General features: G+C 27.3%; 1 protein-coding gene and 1 non-coding gene across 2 annotated transcripts; one reads left to right on the top strand and one right to left on the bottom strand.

Moving 5' to 3' along the window:
* The first annotated feature begins 8,065 nt into the window (after nucleotides 1–8,065).
* LOC101249837 (11-beta-hydroxysteroid dehydrogenase A-like) lies at nucleotides 8,066–12,422 on the top strand. Its single transcript, XM_010325530.4, has 6 exons — nucleotides 8,066–8,318; nucleotides 11,037–11,229; nucleotides 11,323–11,408; nucleotides 11,490–11,621; nucleotides 11,710–11,874; nucleotides 12,008–12,422. Exons 1-6 carry the CDS (start codon nucleotides 8,124–8,126, stop codon nucleotides 12,296–12,298), a joined length of 1,062 nt encoding a protein of 353 aa, XP_010323832.1. The 5' UTR covers nucleotides 8,066–8,123; the 3' UTR covers nucleotides 12,299–12,422.
* Nucleotides 12,423–14,714: 2,292 nt separating this feature from the next.
* MIR171e (microRNA MIR171e) lies at nucleotides 14,715–14,821 on the bottom strand. The gene has a single exon (NR_130104.1). It is a non-coding gene; the product is annotated as a microRNA MIR171e (primary transcript).
* Nucleotides 14,822–22,900: the final 8,079 nt, after the last annotated feature.

Here is a 22,900-nt window from a genome sequence, read left to right as displayed (position 1 = left end):
TTAATTAATTTACTTTCAATAATTATAATTTTTTTTGCTATAAATAATGGGGTCCACCACCTATTATATAACCAATAGTATAAAATACTTTTTTTTAATTTTGTATATAATTTTACAAAACGATATTCTATCTCCTATTCATATTCAAATTTTTTCTCCTACAATTAATTCTCCTATCCGATTTGAATTTCAAATTGTCCAAAATTCAATTACTCCCTCCCGAAGTTGAATTCAATTTTCGTAAGTACTCCTAATTTTTAGTCGTTTTCCTTTTTTTTTTTCCTTATTCAGTATTTGTATATGTATTGTGTTTCTTATGTTTTCCATATTTTTTTGATGAAATAATCGATTGTTTGTTCATATTAGATCTCAAATTGGTCACACAATGAATGAATCATCTTCATCTATGAGGATTACCAAAGGTATTCCATTGCATGTCAATTTTGTTGACAATACACCATCGTTTTCAATGGGTTTAACTCAAGATTGTAGGGTTGATGTAGGGTCTATGGTAAAATCAAAACAAGTTCAACATGAACAAACAATAGAAGAATTGAGATAAAAAAAAAGACCTTACGCCAGTTCAAGAAATTAATAACAATGCCGAAGCTAGAGGCATTAAAATTGTACAAGGAGGAAGAAAGAGGAAAGCTGTAAACATTGATTCAGAGGAAAATGCATCTGAAGTTGACGGATCTGAAGAACATCATAATCATGAGGTAGTGGCTTAAAACACAAATATAAATACAATTTTTTTTACCTAGATGTCAATATACGAAAAATTATTTGTTTAAGTATTGTATATAGTACGTTGCATGTTTAGAACACACATGTTTTAGTTATATATTTGTATATTTGTTTAATTATTATAGGTTTGTGTTTGTGGATTTGATTAATTTATGCATACTTTAAGTTATGCATAATGAATAATATAATGTCTTAATAGTGGTAGTAGCAGATTGTATATTAAAGGCTCATTATTATTTTTGTTTTTTGTAGATATATATACAAAAAGTATATGACTTAGTTATACAGATGGGAAAATTTCATATATGATTATAATTTGTATATTTTATTAGTTATATACAAATTATTGAAGTTAGTATATATTAAGTTTATATACATATACAAAAATTGATTTGTCCATGACTGTTTTCAAAATGGGAAAATTGACTATTTTTGTATACATATGTACTAAGTTTTAATAGTGGTAGTAGCGGATTCTATATTAAATGCTTATTATTATTTTTTATACATATATACACAAAGTAATTAGATTTAGTTATAAAGATGGAAATTTTTTATATATGATTGTAATTTTTATATTTTAGTAGTTATATACAAATTATTGAAGTTAGTATATATTAAATTTATATATTATTAGAGTATATAAAAAGTCATTTAGACACTTTTATATAATGTCATGTTTAACAAATATATTCATGTACACATATCAATGTACAAAAAAAGGAAAGTTTATATACATATACAAAAATTAATCTGTACATGACTTCTTTAAATTGATTTTGTTTGTATATATATTCCATGTTTATTTCATACCATATTTTGTTTTAAGGAAATCAGATTTATTTGCAAAAAACCGTGAAAAAAGGACAATTCACATACAATGTTATACGCAAATCAATACATTCAATGAGCTTCAGTATAAACTGCCTACAAAATCAATATAATCGTATATGTACATCATCGTGTTTTGTACAGATAACAACTAAGAGACGATGTCACGTGCAAGCACAATTGTTTAGATGCTTTATGTTGAGGGAGTTGGAAGGTCGTTCTGTCAATGAGCTACTTTTTTTTATATATATAAATGGCACAAAACTTCGATTCACAATAAGGAGTTTGCAATTATTTCTGGTTTGAATTGTTCTGATAATGGTGCTGACTTCTACTTTGATACTGATCAACCCAATAGAATCATCGCTGAGTATTTTTCAGGAAATTCTCCTGTCACTAAAGCTCGATTGGCTGAAGCTTTTAAAGCAAAGGTATGGGGTGACTATCAGGAAGATGCATACAAGTTTGGGATTCTATATTATATGCATGAATTTTTCATGTCCGCAGAACCTACTACAACAACAATAGATAGGTTGGACTTTGATCTGGTTGAAACAGATATATTTATGGATTATCCGTGGGGTTGGAAGACTTTTAATGAACTTGCCAAATCCATCAATAACAAGATAAAGCCAACTCGACAGTACTACAGAATTCAGGGCTTTCCCCTTCCAATGCAAGTTTTGTTCTATGAATGTTGCTCGTATGTTGATGACAAGATTGTTATCAAGGTTTCTAGTCACATTCCTCGGATTATCAATTGGGTGACTAAGAACGACCATCCTCGATTTGATTATTTCATGAAACAATCTTTAAAGATGCAGATAATCCGGTATGCATTTTCTTACTACAATTTGTATATTACATTTTAATTATATTGACTTATAATTTTTAATGATTAAGCAGGTTAAGTTCAGAAATATTGAACCAATAGCGATGGAAATTAAAATCCTCCAACTTCCACCATTGACTGACCAATCAATTCCTCAAGCCCCGCAAATTGAATGTTCTGATCACAATAAAGTTACAAATCCGGATGATGATTTCCTAAACCCGCCTGTTATAACAAGCAGAAAAGGAAAAGAAAAAGTTATTGAATGTTCTTCTCCGATTAGGAAAAAGGAAGAACAATCTGTTACAGTTATCTCGATCAATAAATCTTCAACAAAGGCAATTAAGACATATACACGAAGATTCCTAAGTAATTATACAATAGGGGTATAGTTTAATTAATTTACTTTCAATAATAATAGTTCTTTTTTTGGCTACAAATAATGGGGTCCACCACCTATTATATAACCAATAGTATAAAAACTTTTTTTTTTAATTTTGTATATAATTTTATAAAACAATACTCTCACCTATTCATATTCTACTTTTTTCTCCTACAATTAATACTCCTATCCGGTTTGAATTTCAAATTGTCAAAAATTCAATTACTCCCTCCCGAAGTTGAATTCAATTTTCGTACGTACTCCTAATTTTTAGTCGTTTCCCTTTTTTTTTTCTTATTCAACATTTGTATATATATTGTGTTTCTTATGTTTTTTCATATTTTTTTTGATGAAATAATCGATTGTTTGTTCATATTAGATCTCAAATTGGTCACACAATGAATGAATCATCTTCATCTATGAGGATTTCGAGAGGTATTCCATTGCATGTCAATTTTGTTGACAATACACCATCGTTTTCAATGGGTTTAACTCAAGATTTTGGGGTTGATGTAGGGTCTATGGTAAAACCAAAACAAGTTCAACATGAACAAACAATGGAAGAATTGAGATCAAAGAAAAAAAAAATCCTACGGCAGTTTAAGAAGTTATTAACAATGTCAAAGCTAGAGGCACTAAAATTGTACAAGGAGGAAGAAAGAGGAAAGCCGTAAACATTGATTCAGAGAAAAATGCATCTGAAGTTGACGGATCTGAAGAACATCATAATCATGAGGTAGTGGCTTAAAACATAAATTTAGATCCAATTTTTTTTTTACTTAGATGTCAATATACAAAAAATTATTTGTTTAACTATTGTATATAGTATATTGCATGTTTAGTACACACATGTTTTAGTTATAAATTTGTATATTTGTTTAAATATTATAGGTATGTGTTTGTGGATTTGATTAATTTATACATACTTTAAGTTATGTATAATGAATAATATAATAAGTCTTAATAATGGTAATAGCAGATTGTATATTAAAGGCTCATTATTATTTTTATTTTTTGTATATATATACAATACAAAAAGTAATATGACTTAGTTATACAGATTAGAAAATTTTATATATGATTATAATTTGTATATTTTATTAGTTATATACAAATTATTGAAGTTAGTATATATTAAGTTTATATACATATACAAAAATTGACCTGTCCATGACTGTTTTCAAAATGGGAAAATTGACTGTTTTTGAATACATATATACTAAGTTTTAATAGTGGTAGTAGCGGATTCTATATTAAATGCTTATTATTATTTTTTATACATATATACACAAAGTAATTAGATTTAGTTATAAAGATGGAAAATTTTTATATATGATTGTAATTTGTATATTTTAGTAGTTATATACAAATTATTGAAGTTAGTATATATTAAGTTTATATATTATTAGAGTATATAAAAAGTCATTTAGACACTTTTATATAATGCCATGTTTAACAAATATATTCATGTACACATATCAATGTACAAAAAAAGGAAAGTTTATATACATATACAAAAATTAATCTGCACATGACTTCTTTAAATTGATTTTGTTTGTATATATATTCCATGTTTATTTCATACCATATTTTGTTTTAAGGAAATCAGATTTATTTGCAAAAAATCGTGAAAAAAGGACAATTCACATACAATGTTATACGCAAATCAATACATTCAATGAGCTTCAGTATAAACTGCCTACAAAATCAATATAATCGTATATGTACATCATCGTGTTTTGTACAGTTAACAACTAAGAGACGATGTCACGTGCAAGCACAATTGTTTAGATGCTTTATGTTGAGGGAGTTGGAAGGTCGTTCTGTTAATGAGCTACTTTTTTTATATATATAAATGGCACAAAACTTCGATTCACAATAAGGAGTTTGCAATTATTTCTGGTTTGAATTGTTCTGATAATGGTGCTGACTTCTACTTTGATACTGATCAACCCAATAGAATCATCGCTGAGTATTTTTCAGGAAATTCTCCTGTCACTAAAGCTCGATTGGCTGAAGCTTTTAAAGCAAAGGTATGGGGTGACAATCAGGAAGATGCATACAAGTTTGGGATTCTATACTATATACATGAATTTTTCATGTCCGTAGAACCTACTACAACAACAATAGATAGGTTGGACTTTGATCTGGTTGAAACATATATATTTATGGATTATCCGTGGGATCGGAAGGCTTTTAATGAACTTGCCAATTCATCAAGAACAAGATAAAGCCAACTCGACAGTACTATAGAATTCAGGGCTTTCCCCTTCCAATGCAAGTTTGGTTCTATGAATGTTACTCGTATGTTGATGACAAGATTGTTGTCAAGGTTTCAGGTTACATTCCTTGGAATATCAATTAGGTGACTAAGAACGACCATCCTCGGTTTGATTCTTTCATGAAAACAATCTTTAAAGATGCAGATAATCCGATATGCATTTTCTTACTACAATCTGTATATTACATTTTAATTATATTGACTTATAATTTTAATGATTAAGCAGGTTAAGTTCAGAAATATTGAACCAACAGCGATGGAAATTAAAATCCTCCAACTTCCACCATCGACTGACCAATCAATTTCTCAGGCCCCGCAGATTGAGTGTTCTGATCACAATAAAGTTACAGATCCGGATGATGATTTCCTAAACCCGCCTATTATAACAAGCAGAAAAGGAAAAGAAAAACTTATTGAATGTTCTTCTCCGATTAGGAAAAAGAAAGAACAATCTGTTACAGTTATCTCCATCAATAAATCTTCAACAAAGGCAATTAAGACATATACACGAAGATTCCTAAGTAATTATACAATAGGGGTATAGTTTAATTAATTTACTTTCAATAATAATAGTTCTTTTTTTGCTACAAATAATGGGGTCCACCACCTATTATATAACCAATAGTATAAAAACTTTTTTTTTAATTTTGTATATAATTTTATAAAACAATACTCTCTCCTATTCATATTCTACCTTTTTCTCCTACAATGAATACTCCTATCCGATTTGAATTTCAAATTGTCAAAAATTCAATTACTCCCTCCCGAAGTTGAATTCAATTTTCGTAAGTACTCCTAATTTTTAGTCGTTTTCCTTTTTTTTTTCTTATTCAACATTTGTATATGTATTGTGTTTCTTATGTTTTTTCATATTTTTTTTGATGAAATAATCGATTGTTTGTTCATATTAGATCTCAAATTGGTCACACAATAAATGAATCATCTTCATCTATGAGGATTACCAAATGTATTCCATTGCATGTCAATTTTGTTGACAATACACCATCGTTTTCAATGGGTTTAACTCAAGATTTTGGGGTTGATGTAGGGTATATGGTAAAATCAAAACAAGTTCAACATGATCAAACAATGAAAGAATTGAGATCAAAGAAAAAAAATGACCCTCAGCAGTTTAAGAAGTTATTAACAATGTCAAAGCTAGAGGCATTAAAACTATACAAGAAGGAAGAAAGAGGAAAGTTGTAAACATTGATTCAGAGGAAAATGCATCTGAAGTTGACGGATTTGAAGAACATCATAATAATGAGGTAGTGGCTTAAAATACAAATTTAGATACAATTTTTTTTTACTTAGATGTTAATATACAAAAAATTATTTGTTTAAGTATTGTATATAGTATATTGCATGTTTAGTACACACATGTTTTAGTTATAAATTTGTATATTTGTTTAATTATTATAGGTATATGTTTGTGGATTTGATTAATTTATACATACTTTAAGTTATGTATAATGAATAATATAATAAGTCTTAATAGTGGTAATAGCATATTGTATATTAAAGGCTCATTATTATTTTTGTTTTTTGTATATATATATACAAAAAGTAATATGACTTAGTTATACAGATTAGAAAATTTCATATATGATTATAATTTGTATATTTTATTATATACAAATTATTGAAGTTAGTATGTATTAAGTTTATATACATATACGAAAATTGATTTGTCCATGACTGTTTTTTCAAAATGGGAAAATTGACTGTTTTTGTATACATATATACTAAGTTTTTATAGTGGTAGTAGCGGATTGTATATTAAATGCTCATTATTTTTTTCCGTATACATATATACACAAAGTAATTAGATTTAGTTATAAAGATGGGAAAATTTCATATATGATTGTAATTTGTATATTTTAGTAGTTATATACAAATTATTGAAGTTAGTATATATTAAGTTTATATATTATTAGAGTATATAAAAAATCATTTAGACACTTGTATATAATGTCATGTTTAACTAATATATTCATGTACATATATCAATGTACAAAAAAGGGAAGTTTATATACATATACAAAAATTAATCTGTACATGACTTCTTTAAATTAATTTTATTTGTATATATATACCCTGTTTATTTTATATCATATATATATTTTTTAGAAAATTAAATTTATTCGCGAGAACCCTGGAAAAAAGACAAGTCGCATGCAATGTTATACGCAAATCAATACATTAAATGAGCTTTAAAATAAACTGCCTCCAAATTAGGTTGAGGGCTACCTCTTTTTTCCCTCACTCTTTTTTTTTCTCTAATAATAATAATATGAATCTTGACAAATTGTTTTAACTTAACCGGAATATTATCCGATCCATTTTAAGCCTTAGTCACTACAATTCTTTCAAAAAATCTTTATATTATTAAAGATATTTCAAAAAAGCTTGTCAACTTTTTTAGCTATCAACATAAAAATTTTGTTCACGCAATACTTAAAACAAAGGTAGAACATGTTTCATGAGGGTTTGGGGAGCCTTTTCTGAGGAAAAAATCCAATAAAGACTCGTTATATTGTATATATGTAAGGTTCATTGATAATCATTTAAAAAGAAGAATGATATTTTTTCTTGTCTCATTTTATGTGAATTTTATATAATGTATTTTTAGTTAGTTTTAAAAAGGATAATGTGTTTTCATTTTATGTAATAATTTTAATTTTAAAATATTTTTTTAATAAAATAATTTAAAATAATATAAAGATCTATCGATATTTATTTCAGATCACAAATTTTCTTAGAAAAATCTGTTATAATTTTATATCAAGATATAAATGAGACGGATGAAATATTTTATAGGTAAACATAATTAATTTTTTTAATTTCATTTTGAGAACATGATTTTTGAATTTTGTTTTATGTAATGCTAAAAAGGAGGGTACGTGTCAGTTTCATTTCATGCAATGTTACCTATTTTTTCCTGCCACGTTCTATCCCCTTCTGAGCACCGTATCACGATATATGTCCTCCTTCCTACTCTTTACAAATTAAAATAAACAACCCTAAGCTTACTCTAATATTCTCTAGCCATGGAGTTTATCTTGAATTTAGTTCACAAATTATTAAATTCTTATTTACCACATATTGCAACAACAGCACTCATCCATTTCATGCCTCTATATCTCTTTATCAAGTTTCTTTACTTCATTTTCCGTTCTATATTTATCGAAAACGTTGCTGGTAAAGTTGTTGTCATCACAGGTGCCTCTTCCGGTATTGGTGAGGTTAGTAACCCAACATTAATTTCTACACTTCTTCTAAATGAGTTTTAAGATATATGCAAATTTTAGTTAGGTGACTAAAATAGTCCCATAAATAATTTTTTAAAAAAAATAGATCGGTTCTACCGTCCAAAATTATTATTTAATCAGTTTATTTTTGATTGTTTAGCCATCTTGACTCCAGTCCATTTCAATTCAAGTACTCTAATAATATTTGAATTGGTTAACTCAGTTTATTTTGACCCGACCCAATTTTTGTCCAATTCATTCATTTGACACTTCTCAAGTCTGATCTAGCTATATATATATTATTTATATAGAAGATCGAGTCTGATCTAGCTATATATATTATTTATATAGAAGATCGAAAGAGGAGGACGATCAGGGGCAAATTTGTAAATAAATAAAATTTACAGCTTAATAGCAATTGTACATGGTGCATAGGAAGTACTGAAATTCCAGAAAAACCACTCAAATTCTAACATATTCTTATGGCGGTAGGGCCCATTATTGGCTTCAAAGTTATCACTGTAGTTTTCTTATATTTTTTTAATATACTAATAAGTTAATAACATTAAAAAATTAAAGTACTTTTTTTTTTCTTTTTCTTAAAGTAGTGTAATATTCAATCTACTCAATTGTTGTATTTTGTTATTCCTTCTTAGATTCACAAAAAAAATATTTTCATCGTAGTTATGAAAAACAACTAATTTCACATAAAAGGTTATTATTATATATCTAAATATACACCCTACACATAACATTCTGTATTAGCCAAAACATAAATGGTTAATTATTACGATTCACAATATTATTTATGTCATATATGATATAAATAAAATTTGGAGAGTTGATTAATTTTTAATTGTTTCAAATATTAAAAGTTGTTAATTATTTTATTATATATATTTTGAATTTTTAAATTTGTTAATTATTATAACTTACATTATTATTTACTTCAATTGCAAATAATGTATGTTACTTCATTTATCCTATTTATGTGACACTGATTGAAATTTTACTTACAAATACAAATATAATCATTAAAATTTCATTAGTTAATTGATTGTTCAGTGTAATTTTTATTTCGTATAGAATTAATTGAAACTAATTAAATACATCAAAATAATGGGTTAAAAGGAAAAGATTAATGGACAGTGCCTTAGTTTTAAAAATCAATATTCATTCCATACACTATTTTATTTAGCCTAGAATAATATAATAAATTTTCAAAAATAGAATCCAAAACTAAAAAGGTTCACATTTCCTTTTCACATTTAAACTCCAAATCATTTTTATTTTTTTGGCATTTCTCCGAAATGTTAAATAAATAAACAAATTATAATTTCATTAAAAGTCAATCAAATTTATTTTATATTATAAAAGTATCTTAAAGTGTTAATTATTGTGATTTATAATATTTTTATATCATTTCAAATAATATATGTTATTTTGCATGTCTTCGTTTACGTGTCATTAATAAAATTTTGAGAGTCAACCTAATTTTTTTATATGTCATGTAACTATTATAAATTTCTAATTATTATAATTACATATTTTACATAATTTATAAATATATAAAGTATTTTTTAAAAAAATAAGAAAAACTAATTAAGACGAAGAAAATATAATTTTGATATGAATTTAGAAAAGAAAAATATTAACGCAATATATCATTCTACATGAGAAACAGAATATAAAGAAAATAGTGTGTTATATTAATTACTAATCATTTTTCTCTTATTATTTAAGATATATTCCACGTTGAGCTTCATGTAATAATGAGATGCACTTCTTAATTCTAATTTTTACTTGTGAAAAAATAAATTAAAGTAAAGATATTTAAGAAAATTACACATAACAATTTAATATAAAAATAAATTATTTTAAAATCTTTAAATTTATATCAGTATGCAATAGTAAAAAGAAAACTTAAATTCTAAATCATGAGTATTACCAAGCGTGAAATTTGTTTTTGAATTAATCTACATTATTATATTACTTTATTTACCCAAAAAGTTTGATTGGGGAAAAGAATGTTGATCAAATTTGATTTCATGTTTTTGTTAAAAAAATTATTATTTAAAAATAATAAAAAATAAAAGTAAACACTTAAAATTTCTCTATGAAAAATTGATACTAAATTTGTAGGTAATTATATTGGGCCCGTATACGGGCCTTCGGTTATCTAGTTTTATATATAGGGGTGATAATTGGTTGGGGTAATTTGAGCGGGTCAAAATGGGTCAAGACCCAATCTTATCCAAATTTCTTTTGGTCAAGATGAATTAGTGAACATGTTAGTAACACGTCATAACCTAATCTGTTCAATTTAACTAGGTTTTGATAGTTTTATTTGTTATTTTATAAATATTAAGTACTTAACTAAAAAAACATCTTTATTATAGTTTTATATAATATATAAAATAATTTCTTGGAAAAAATATTTTGACAAAGATTTCTCGAAAATCGATTCAGGTTACATGTCAACCCATTAAAATGGGTTGAAATAAATTGAACTATGAAATGGACAGTCAATAACCAACTCAAACCTAAACCTAAATGGGTTGGGTCGGGTTAGGCCGATTTGGGTTTGATTTTGCCACGCCTAGGTATATATAACTTAATTCTTTGCTAGATTAATCATCAATATGTCCTTTTCAGAAAAAACTTATTTGCAAGGATTTTTTTGATTAATTTGAGTTTGTTATGTAATTGAAGCATTTAGCCTATGAATATGCTAAAAAAGGTGCACGTTTAGTTCTTGCGGCACGAAGGCACAAGAGTCTTGAACAAGTAGCTGATATGGCCTATTGGCTTGGATCTCCACATGTTATCTCTGTACATGCTGATGTATCCAAAGTTGAAGATTGCAAGCGATTAATCAACGAAACCATAACCAATTTTGGTAGATGTAAGTATAGAAAACGAATAAATTAAACCTCCAACAATTTTATCGAGTCAATTATGTTTCAAGTGAAAATGATCATTGCTAATTTTTGTGTAGTGGATCATCTGGTGAGTAATGCTGCTGTGACGCCTCTATACATGTTTGAGGACCTTGTAGATGTCACAAATGCTGCACCTGCAATGGTATAATTGTATATGTGTCTCCAAGTTTGTTTGATTTATGAACATTTTGGATAACAGAACAGGATTAGTTATACGTTTCAGGACATAAATTTCTGGGGTGCAGTTTATACTATGCATTTTGCAATTCCCTATTTGAAGGAAACCAAGGGCAAAATCGTAGCGATCACTTCGTCAGCTGGTTATTTACCTGCAGCCAGAATCAGCTTCTATAATGTATATTGATTTTGCTATGACTGATCAGTTTCATTTTTTTTTTATGCCAAGTTGATTTTCATCGATGTTAATATTGGTGTTGCTTTAGGCAAGTAAAGCTGCATTGATTAGTTTCTTCGAGACGTTGAGGGTAGAACTTGGGGCGCGAATTGGGATTACGATTGTTAATCCAGGACTAACCGAATCCGAGATGACTAAAGGCAAATTTCTCACAACCGAAGGCAAGTTGGAAGTAGACCAAGTAATGAGAGATGTAAGTTGCTGCTTCTTTTGGTTTGTATATTATGGATGTCATTGTGTCTGGGTTGTGTGATCACCTCATCTACCGTTTATGGTATGAGTGAGGCGTGTACTTTTACGATTGTTGTGATTGTGATTGTTGCCAGGTTGAAATGAGCGTGACTCCAATATTGCCAGTGGAGAAGAGTGCAAGGTCAATAGTGAATAGTGCATGTCGTGGAGACAAGTACCTAATGGAGCCACCGTGGTTCAAGGCATTTTTCGTGTACGTACTTTTTTTTCCCGAGGTTGTAGATTGGTTCCAACATTGGTTCTTGATCCCGGGGCCAGGGAAACCAGCAACCGAGTCCCCTAGTAAGATACTTTTGGATGTAACTGGATTACAGAAATATGTTTATCCAGAATCTCTCCTATCTCCACATATAAAAGTGGATTAATTGAGGATCAGACTTAATCCTATGGAGCTTTGGTGGGTTCAGGTGAATTCAAAATATATATATTAAATCTCGTGTTTGTACTAGAGTAAATTAAGTAAATGTATTATGCATATTAACTTGTGAATTCTACTAGATATGACTAGTAGATAAAGAGCTGTTCAGTTCAACGGAATTGAAAGTAGCTCCTACCCTTTATGCTTTTTTTGGGACTCGAACCCTCAACAAGTGAGGATATATTGTTTACCCTAGCAACTCTCTCTTGTACAATTTTGTGTTAGAGATGTGCTATGCAAAATAAAATCAATATTTGATGAACAAAGATTATATCTTAAAAGGACGTGTACAATTGCTAGACATCACTTCTAATTAGTAATACTTTTCTGAAAGGACGTATGTATGATAATTATTTTGAAACGAAGGAAAAGGAAATAATAAATCTTGTTTTGAAACGGAGGAAGTATGTATTAAGGAAAAAAAAATCTTGGTGGAAGTAAGATACTATTATGGTCTATATCCATGTAAAAAGAAATCTCGAAAAGGAAATATAAAATGGTGAATACTGAATACTAACAAAAATAGATATGTCTCCATATCCAGACGTATTTCTCAAAAGTGGGACTTGTGATTTTGAAGTTTTTGTCATCTGTCAAAAATTATTTAATTGGATTTAATAAAACACGTAGGTACATATTTTAATCATTCCAATTATGGATTTAATAAAACACGTAGATACATATTTTTATCATTCCAATTAAACCCAAAGTTATTTCATGGCAAAACATGATGCGTCGATGATGCTTCATTAACGTCATAGCCCTTCACGTAATTATTATTCAATTATATTCTCTTCATTTAATTTATCTGGCGCATCATTTAAATTTTGAATATGTGAATTTTATTTTAACGATATATCTATTACCTACCAACCATAATTTCACGCTAATTAGAAAAGTGAATATGAACCTATTGACCATCATAGTTGAAATCATCAAGTCTCTAGCCATCCACCTGTCCTACTACTTCCCAAAAAAATGAAAACGAAAAATTTAACTTATTTCCATTAAAATATGTTTATGTCAATAATTTTATGCTTGATTTAATTGTGTTTTTTTATTAACCTCAGGATAACCCACAATCGCTATAATCTTTGACCTAGCATCTATCTTTTGGGTGAGCATTTTGTGTGCACATGCTCGACTCAAAAGTATTGAGACGATCGATTCCAGATTATTCGTGTGATAATCACCCTCCAAATAAACTAAGTCATCTCAAAAACTGATTTAGTTGTGTTTTCAAATATGAAGTTGTGTTTCTTTAAGTAGACTGAAAAAATAACAATATTGTATATAGAAATACAAAGAAATTGAAGGACCAGGGTGAAGCTAGAGTATAGATTATAGACTTGATAGATGTACTAGCTTTAGTCACATTTTTATAGTATTATTTATCATAAAAAGCATATTGAATACTCCAAATAATTAGCTAAAATCGTGAATACATAAACATTAAGTCTTTGATTATTTTTAATGATAAGTGTTGACTTGACACTTGGCCGGTGTAACTAGGGATAATATGACCCAAAAAGGAAAGGTTAAAACTGAGATATGTCTCAATATTAACGGGATTAAGAAAATGATTGATTGACCGTATTCACGGGATGCTGAACCAATTTGAGAATTTGAGTTAGATTATTGGTATGATTACTCAACTTATGAGTACTTAGTACCCCTTCGTTTCATTTTACGTGAGATAGTTTGACTTGATACGGAGTTTAAGAAAGAATAGAAGACTTTTGAAATTTGTGATCCAAAATGAATGGTCGAAATTTGTGTGACTGTAAATTATTTCATTAAGGATAAACTAAATATTTTATAGTTATATTATTACTTAATATAAAAATGTGTCATTCATTTTGAAATTGACTAAAAAACAAAATAAATCACATAAATTGAGACAAAGACAATATTATTTTAGAAAGACGCTTTTTTATGAAAGAAAATTGAAATCAGGAAGAAAGGTAATTATTTGAGGTAGTGAAAATACCTCGAAATTCAAATAATAAAAGAAAATATATAAGCAAAAGTAGGTTGCAATTACCTTAAGAAGCAAAAAATAATACAAAAAAAAAATCATTCAACACAATCATTAATTTCCATGCTAGCTCTTGATCGATTCATTCATGTATTAATTATGATTAACTATCTAATTCAAAAACGTCTATCAACGAACGGCAACGAATGAAATTAATGGTGTCAAAGATGAAATTAAGAAGAAATTTAAAAACTAATTAAAAACCAGAAAATTAGTGGAAAAAAAAACATTAAAGATGCATGGCCAAGAGGAAAACATGAAACAAGACAAGTATTACCAACGAGTAATTAAATAAAGTTCAAGTTACTTATAAACTAATTGAAAATAGGAAGAGAGATATTGACGCGGCTCAATCCAAAATTACAAGGCTAATTACATATCTAACCATGTCTTTCAGATTGAACCGCATCAATATCTATATATATCTTCCTAAACATATTATAAAGTACGTACCTTCAATATTTCCCAACTTCATCTTTGAATTAGCTAGCTATCCATCAATTTGCAGAATAATTTTCAATACGAAAAATCAAAACTATTATATCTTTCAAGTTTCAACTATGTATCTTCATCATGTTGTGACCAAAGATCTTTCATTTCTTGATGTGATTCCGAAAAAACAAAAAATAGCCTAATGTATCTTGCTAATACTTGCTCTAAAGTAATGTACATCAAAATATTGAAACAAACATTAATTTGGTGTTTTTTATTTTTATTTTAGAGAAGTTGGATTCCTTTGGCTGTAATATAATATTTTATGAGTAGTATAATCCACTTACCTAACTAATTAATGTGGACAGGTACGTTTTTTCTTGGAATATTGTACAATTTTTCCACACACGAATGGGTCCATATTACACTATTCATGCCCTCAAAGACAAGTCAAACAGGTGGTAGTTTACCTGTCATTAGCTTGACCCCATAAAGTTCATGGTCAAACGGTTAGGTGGTGGAGTCTGATTAATATATATAACTATTTATGTGATTTAATCTCTGCGTTGAGGTTGTCAGGGCGCCCCCCATCCGAAGGAGGGGAACGAGGCAGCGCTCTGACCTAAATTTTAGGTGTTACTATTTATTCTCTGTAACCAAAAATACTCTGATTTATTAATATAAATATACCCTCCGCCATAAAAGTTTACTCACGGGCTGTTACCACGAAATATTGGGTTTTTTCTTTCTCTCTAGAACTCTCATCTCTTTCTCTTGAAAATTCTTGTGTTCTTTATTCATCAAGTGTGTGTACGTGAATACGATCCTAACACAAACTATACACCTAGATCTTCAATAGTATATGGAAAATTTTAAATGTCATTCCACCCCCAACACATTTATTTACTTTGGAGGGCCGGTAAAGGGATGGTAGTACGATGAAGAGTCTATTTTGATCGACTTTTGATTATTAACTAATTAATTAATTAGAAATTAGAAATTTTAATGTTTGATTTTTGGTTAATTATAAATTAAAAGTTACTTATGGTTTCTGACTAGTTATAAACATAAAGTCATCGGTAGATATTAAAATTTTGTAGGATTCAACAATACAAATCTTGTTTCAGTTATTGTTCTTGGAATGTGTTCTTACCTTAAATTTTAATTTGTGTCTATTTAAAGGGATGATGTATTTTCTTAAAGAGGTATCAAGAATATTTTGCGAATTCATGGAATATTCATAATATCATTATATCACAAAAAATTTGAGAAAGTCTAGTTCATTCTTATTCGAGAAAAACTTCACTGTAGATACATAAATTGTGTTGGGTTAAATTCATATGAAATTTGAATTAGATTCATGTTCATTTGGGCTGAATTATTAATTTGGATTTTACAAATAAATAAGTCTACTTTATTAAGAGAAAATTGTTATTAAATCAAGCCTATAAGAATATAATCATAAAGAGAAGAAGACAAGAGAAGTAGATAGAAAAAGGGAAATTTTCTTCTTATTCAAGTGTATGTCAGTCTCATATGTATATCATACAATAGTGAATGACAACCCTATTTATAGGTTGAGAAATCACTCAAAAAGTTATCATATTAAGTACCACAATAAATAGATACATTCTTATTTTAAAAATGTTCATAAACCTAGTGAACATGCATGGTTGTTCATGTACCAACTTTATGGACTATCCACTCATTCAATGAATTTATAACACTCCCCCTTGGATGTCCATAGATAATGTACCTCGTTAAAGCCTTACTAAAAAAAACCCTGTGGGAAAAAATTCTAATGAAGAAAAAAGAGTACACATATCTTTTGATACGCACTATTTGTTGCCTCATTAAAAACCTTGCCAGGAAAACCCATTGGGAAAAAACCTCGGTCAAGGGAAAAAGAGTGCAATGCGTATTATACTCCCCTGATTAAAACATTACTTAATTTCTTGTGATAATGTCTCCAATCTTCGTACATTGTGGTTGGTATATTCTTTTTCAAAGAAAAACCACATATTTCTTGAATATGGTGTGTCATTTATCTTAATCAGACGCACTTTCGACTTGCTTCATGGAGGACTTTTATTTCTGCATAACAACATTTGCTTCATTGGTCGCCAGGATATTATTGTGCCTCCACATGCAAATACATAGCGTGCTTGAGATAAAGCTTTATACGGATCAGATAAATATTCTGCATCTGCGTAACCAATCAATTTTTTCTCGGATTCCTCGGAGTAGAATAAACTCATAACTATGGTCCTTCGAGGATATTCAATCATGTGTTCAACACCATTTCAATGTCCTTTTATCGGGGAGAAACTGAATCTTGCCAGTAAATTTACTGCAAAACAAATATCTGGTCAAATATTGTTAGTAAGATGCACTAGTACCGTGATTACACAAAGATAGAGTTTCATCACCAAGATCAAACTGAATCATCATTTATGTCAAATAATCTCATAATCATTGGGGTACTCAATGAATGCGATTTATCCATATAAAATTGCATCAAAACTTTTCAGTGTATGTGCACTGTTAGACAAATATTTCATTTGTCAAATTATCAATCTGTAGGTCAAGACAAAATTTTGTCTTACCAAGACCTTTTCACAAAAATACAAGGACAATTGGGGTCATTCTTTTGTACCCTTTTTCTTCCTTGACTATTTCAATCCATATAAGGATTCTTGAAGCTTTATTGAAAAAGTTTCTTTCAAACTCTTATATGCTTCAAACATCTTAATTATTTCAAGGATTTCATATAACCTTCATTGTCTAGCTAGACATTATAATTATTGATCACATGCATTCAAGTTTTTCATACTTTGTCAGATCAAAACAAACTTCATTGCATCCACCAAAGGAGAAAACATCTCCAATAATGTCAGGATTTTTGCGATAAATCTTTATGCTCCAAGGCACAAACCGTATTCGATATCTTACGGTTATACTATCGCATAATAATTTATTTGTACTCTACTGACATTATACTTTGATTTATGGACTACCAGTCCAAAATATCACTTTTCTAAGTAAAACAAAATATACTTGAATTGTGCATTTTACTTGCCAACCATTTATCTGTCCACATTATAGGTATTAACTCCTATTTTATGGAACAACCAATTTGGTATGTTCCTATTGTTACTTAATTTCTTTTTTCAATTATATATTTACATAATATTTCAAAATATTATTTTACCCTGTAGCTTAATTATTTGAATCTTATCAAGCCTCTTCCCCTATAATAATTAGGATATTTTAGTAAATTTATAAATTATAATACAGTACAATACGATCAATCCAAACAATTAAAATAATGTTATTAAACAACAACAAACAATACAGTCTAGCTAAACATTGTATCAACCATACAATATAGCACAATAGAGTATAATACAAACAATGGGTAACAATGATCCAAACAAAGTGTAAAACGTCTTTTTTTTTACTATGATTTCCAAAATTTGTGGGAAATTTTTTTACCATATCCACGTTGTTTTTTCTTTTCCTTTAAAACTGAATTCATTTATTATTTAATAATATTATATGTAATTAATTTAGAGTCTTAAAATACTTATTATAAAAAAAAAAGTGTCCAAAACTTCATTTTAACCATGTTTTTCAATATATATATATATATATATATATATATATATATATATATATATATATATTATATCTTCAATCCCTTAAAAAAAGAATGAATTTGACCATTATACAAATAAAAAGAAAAAAATTTAATTGAAATACATATTAAACTACTTAATCATATATTACATATACCTTTTATATTACATATACCTTTTCAAACTTGTGATCTCTATACTCTTTGACACTACATCATTGCATATTGCAGAGCCAACAAAGCCGCTACCTCCAATTATATGGTTACAATCTGTTGAAACAAAGAAAAACAAAAATAGATAAAAGAGGAGTCTAACATGAAACAAAATAAATAAATTAAAATAAACATGATATATAAAACAAAAATCAAACACGGAAGAAAACATGATCATCCGCCGTAAACTTTTTTAGAATTTCTCCATTTTTTTATCGTTAATTTTTTTTTTCGTTCAATCATAATCAAATAATTGAGAAAGAAAAATTATATACTCACAATATACTATGATACGTCCTCTAAATATGTTTTTATGATCTTTGTAAGTGTCATTGGATTTTTCTTTACACATGTTGGAGTCATATTTTGAAGAGTTGATTTAAGAAGATGTGGATGATGTAGTTATTTTCCAAAGATATGAGTTATGATGTTTAGATGTTTTATTTAGGGATAAGGTTAGTTATTATTTGAAATTCAAATTTTAAATTAATTATTTAAAATCTTATCCTGGCTAATTTAAGTTTTTTCCTTAAACAACGTGGCTTCTTTGTCTTTTTTTTTTTTTATGAGGATTCAAATTTCTATTATTAAATAAAAATAAGTCATGTTATCTTGATATAATTTAATAATATTTTTTTTAAATGGAAAGATAGTTAAAAATATTTTCTACAAAGTTGAGTTAATTACTTTTATTTTGGGATTTTAGATTTCTTTAATTAATTATTATTATTATTTTATTATTATATTCTTTAAATTAGGAGAACGTGGAAAGAAGATTTAAATTTACAAATATTTTTCCAAAAAAAAAAAGAACACATACATTATTTATAGAGTTTTTAAGGAAAAATAATAAATAGAGATTTACTGGTACACCCTATTTTCATGGACTAATTTAAAATTATCTTTTAAAATAATTTTAACTATTTAAAAAGTAAAATTTTTATGACGCTGACAAAGCAATTTCACCTTTCCTATCAAAATAAACATGTAAAAAAAAAAATCATACAAGTAATTAAAGAGTGGCATACCATAATAAATAGGGAAAAGTGAAGATTTGATACGAATGAATGATCACTAAATCAAAAACTCACACAATAAATATACAAGTAATATTAATTTTCCATAAATATTCCCATAACTCTACTATAAATGAAGAGCAAGAAGTGTTAATAAGTCACTATTTCATAACCTCACAATATTAAAAAAAAAAATGAAAAAGTTCAGCGTCTCAAAATTTCTTTATGCCATTCTTTCCATTGCATTCCTTATCTCAGGTATTTTGCAATTCCTCACTTTTAATATAAGTGTCTCAATTTTATTTTATTTTTAAAATAATTTGTTTTTATTTCCTCATTTTAATTTGGAATGTGTTCTTGAGACGAAGGTTTATCATATACAACTTCTTTATCTCTATCATGATCAACAAATATGTTTACACTTTACTCTCTCAATACCTTACTTTATGGAATTCATCGAATGTGTTGTTGTTATTTTTAAAAAATAATACTCCTGTCCATATTTTTCTATATATGGTATTAAAACTTGACATGTGATCAAATTAAGTCATTTAAATTTAGACGAGATGTTAACGAAATTTTGTTGATGTGTTATAGGAATTGAGGCAAAAGAATGTAGCGAAGGGCTGCCGTGGGTGACAATAGACTGCGAGGGAAGCGAGCCTGGGGTGCAATGCTGGAACGAATGTCAAAATCACATGGTTTAAGTGTCAAAGCTCTCTGCTGGAGTGACTCATCTTTACCTACTCAATTTTGCCGATGTGTCTGGTCTTGTTAGTCCATTTCGAGAGCATGCTTTACCCTAGTAGGACGCGTACAGTTTCTCAGAGAAGGCGAGCGCCATCTATATATATATATATAAGAAAAATATATCATAGTTGTCTAGTTTAATACTAAAAGGTCTATGTTTTGTTTAATTTTTCATTTATAAGCAACAATATATGTGTTGGGGTTTTTGTTTTTGTTCAAGTAATATATATGGAGAAAATTGATTAGCAATTAATTAGTATATGATGTTTATCTGTTTGTTTAATTTGTTTGTTTGATTTTTACTTGTAATGAAATTTTTTGAAAATTCAAAAGATTTTTAAATTTTATAGAGTTAAACTAAAAGATATGTCATACATAACGAATTGATTTTTAATATCTGTGATCTAAGAACATATCATATGGAAATTGAAATGAAAGGATTATCGAGGAAAGGACCTTTTTTAAAATTGTGATGAAGTACTATCGCAATTTACATTCTCTATTGGAAAAATCACGTCGTATTATACAACATTTGTGTTGATCACATATCTTTGCTACATTCTCTGTTTTTGTTGATTTCAATATTAATATTATACAATATTAAATTAATTAAGGTATTGATATTATTGTGTTGATAACCAGATAAACAAAAATGTTAGCTTAATAATAACGACAAAATTTATTTGAACTCACAATTTTTTGTGTGTTCTTAAAGAAATTTAGCTCTTTCATAATTGCCAAGATATACGAATTTATTTCACTCAAGATAAAATTTAAAACTATTATGCAAACGTTGACAATTTAATTTATAAAACTTCAACAAACACAAATAAACGAAGCAAATGAGACGATTTTACTATTTTTTTAATTTTATTTTGATAACAAATAGAGAACAATTTAGAGAGACTTTGAAGAGTTACATAACAAATTGAGGAAAGAGTATAGAAAATTTGTGAAATGTTCTGCAGATTTGCTATAATGAGAAAGATCGTGTACAATAAACACTTATTTTATCCATATTTACTTGTCTAGATTTGAATGACATATCTTTTTAAGAAATAATAAATGAAATAATAATTTAATAAATTCGCCCTCAATTATTATGAATTATCTAAATATTGAAAAATAAATAATACTAAATAATAAGGATAAAATAGGTATACAAATTCTTTTCCATTAATATTTCAAACAAAAAAAATTTGATGATAAAAATCAATTCAGAGTATTAGAACTACTAAAAATAATTTTTCATAAACATTTCAAACATCAAAATATTGATAAATAAAAATCAATTCAGAGTATTAGAACTAAAAAAAAATTCCATCAACATTTCAAACATCAAAATATTGACAAACAAAAATCAATTCAGAGTATTAGAACTAAAAATAATTTTCCATAAACATTTCAAACATCAAAATATTGACAAATAAAAATCAATTCTGAGTATTAGATCTAAAAATAATTTTCCAGAAATATTTCAAACATCAAATTATTGACAAATAAAAATCAATTCTGAATATTAGATCTAAAAATAATTTTCCATAAATATTTCAAACATTAAATTATTGACAAATAAAAATCAATTCTGAGTATTAGATCTAATAATAATTTTCCATAAATATTTCAAACATCAAAATATTAACAAATAAAAATCAATTCTGAGTATTAGATAAAAAACTAATTTTCCATAAACATTTCAAACAAAAAATAATGATAAATAAAATTCAATTCTGAGTATTAGAACTAAAACTAATTTTCTATAAATATTTCAAACAAAAAATAATGATAAATAAAAATCAATTCTGATTATTAGATCTAAAAATAATTTTCCATAATTATTTCAAACATCAAAATATTGACAAATAAAAATCAATTCTGAGTATCTAAAAATAATTTTTCGTAAATATTTCAAACATCAAAATATTGACAAATAAAATTCAATTCAAAGTACTAGAGCAAAAAATAATTTTCGATAAATATTTCAAACTTTCAAAATATTGACAAATAAAAATCAATTCTGAGTATTAGAACTAAATATAATTTTCCTTAAATATTTCAAACAACAAAATATTGACAAATAAAAACCAATTCAAAGTATTAGAACTTCAAAATAATTTTCCATAAGTATTTCAAACATCAAAATATTGATAAGTAAAAATCAACTCAGAGTATGAGAACAAAAAATATTATTTCATAAATATTTTAAACATCAAAATATTGACAAATAAAAATCAACTCATAGTATTAGAACTAAAACTAATTTTCCATAAACGTTTCAAACATCAAAATATTGAGCGTAACCCATGAATAGGCAATTATGGATAATTCATTAGGCTCTTTAATTCCCATTTGTCCATTTATGGGCAATTATGGTTATGGTTAAATTCATTCACGGACAATTATGCTTAATTTGGTCATTAATTTTAGTTGAAATTTGAATTTTTGAATACTAAAATTTGTAAT

The sequence above is a fragment of the Solanum lycopersicum genome, chromosome 7 (genome assembly GCF_036512215.1).
Source record: "Solanum lycopersicum chromosome 7, SLM_r2.1".
In the NCBI taxonomy this organism is placed as follows: domain Eukaryota; kingdom Viridiplantae; phylum Streptophyta; class Magnoliopsida; order Solanales; family Solanaceae; genus Solanum; species Solanum lycopersicum.
The sequence above is the reverse complement of the archived record's forward strand: the minus strand, read 5'-3'. Positions and strand labels throughout refer to the sequence as shown.

What these genes read in the sequence shown, in the direction of transcription:
- LOC101249837 (XM_010325530.4), top strand. Translation starts at nt 8,124, where the DNA reads ATGGAGTTTATCTTGAATTTAGTTCACAAATTATTAAATTCTTATTTA. An exon ending in CCAGAATCAGCTTCTATAAT is followed by an intron (nt 11,622 to 11,709) that starts GTATATTGATTT and finishes GTGTTGCTTTAG; the next exon opens with GCAAGTAAAGCTGCATTGAT. An exon ending in TAGACCAAGTAATGAGAGAT is followed by an intron (nt 11,875 to 12,007) that starts GTAAGTTGCTGC and finishes GATTGTTGCCAG; the next exon opens with GTTGAAATGAGCGTGACTCC.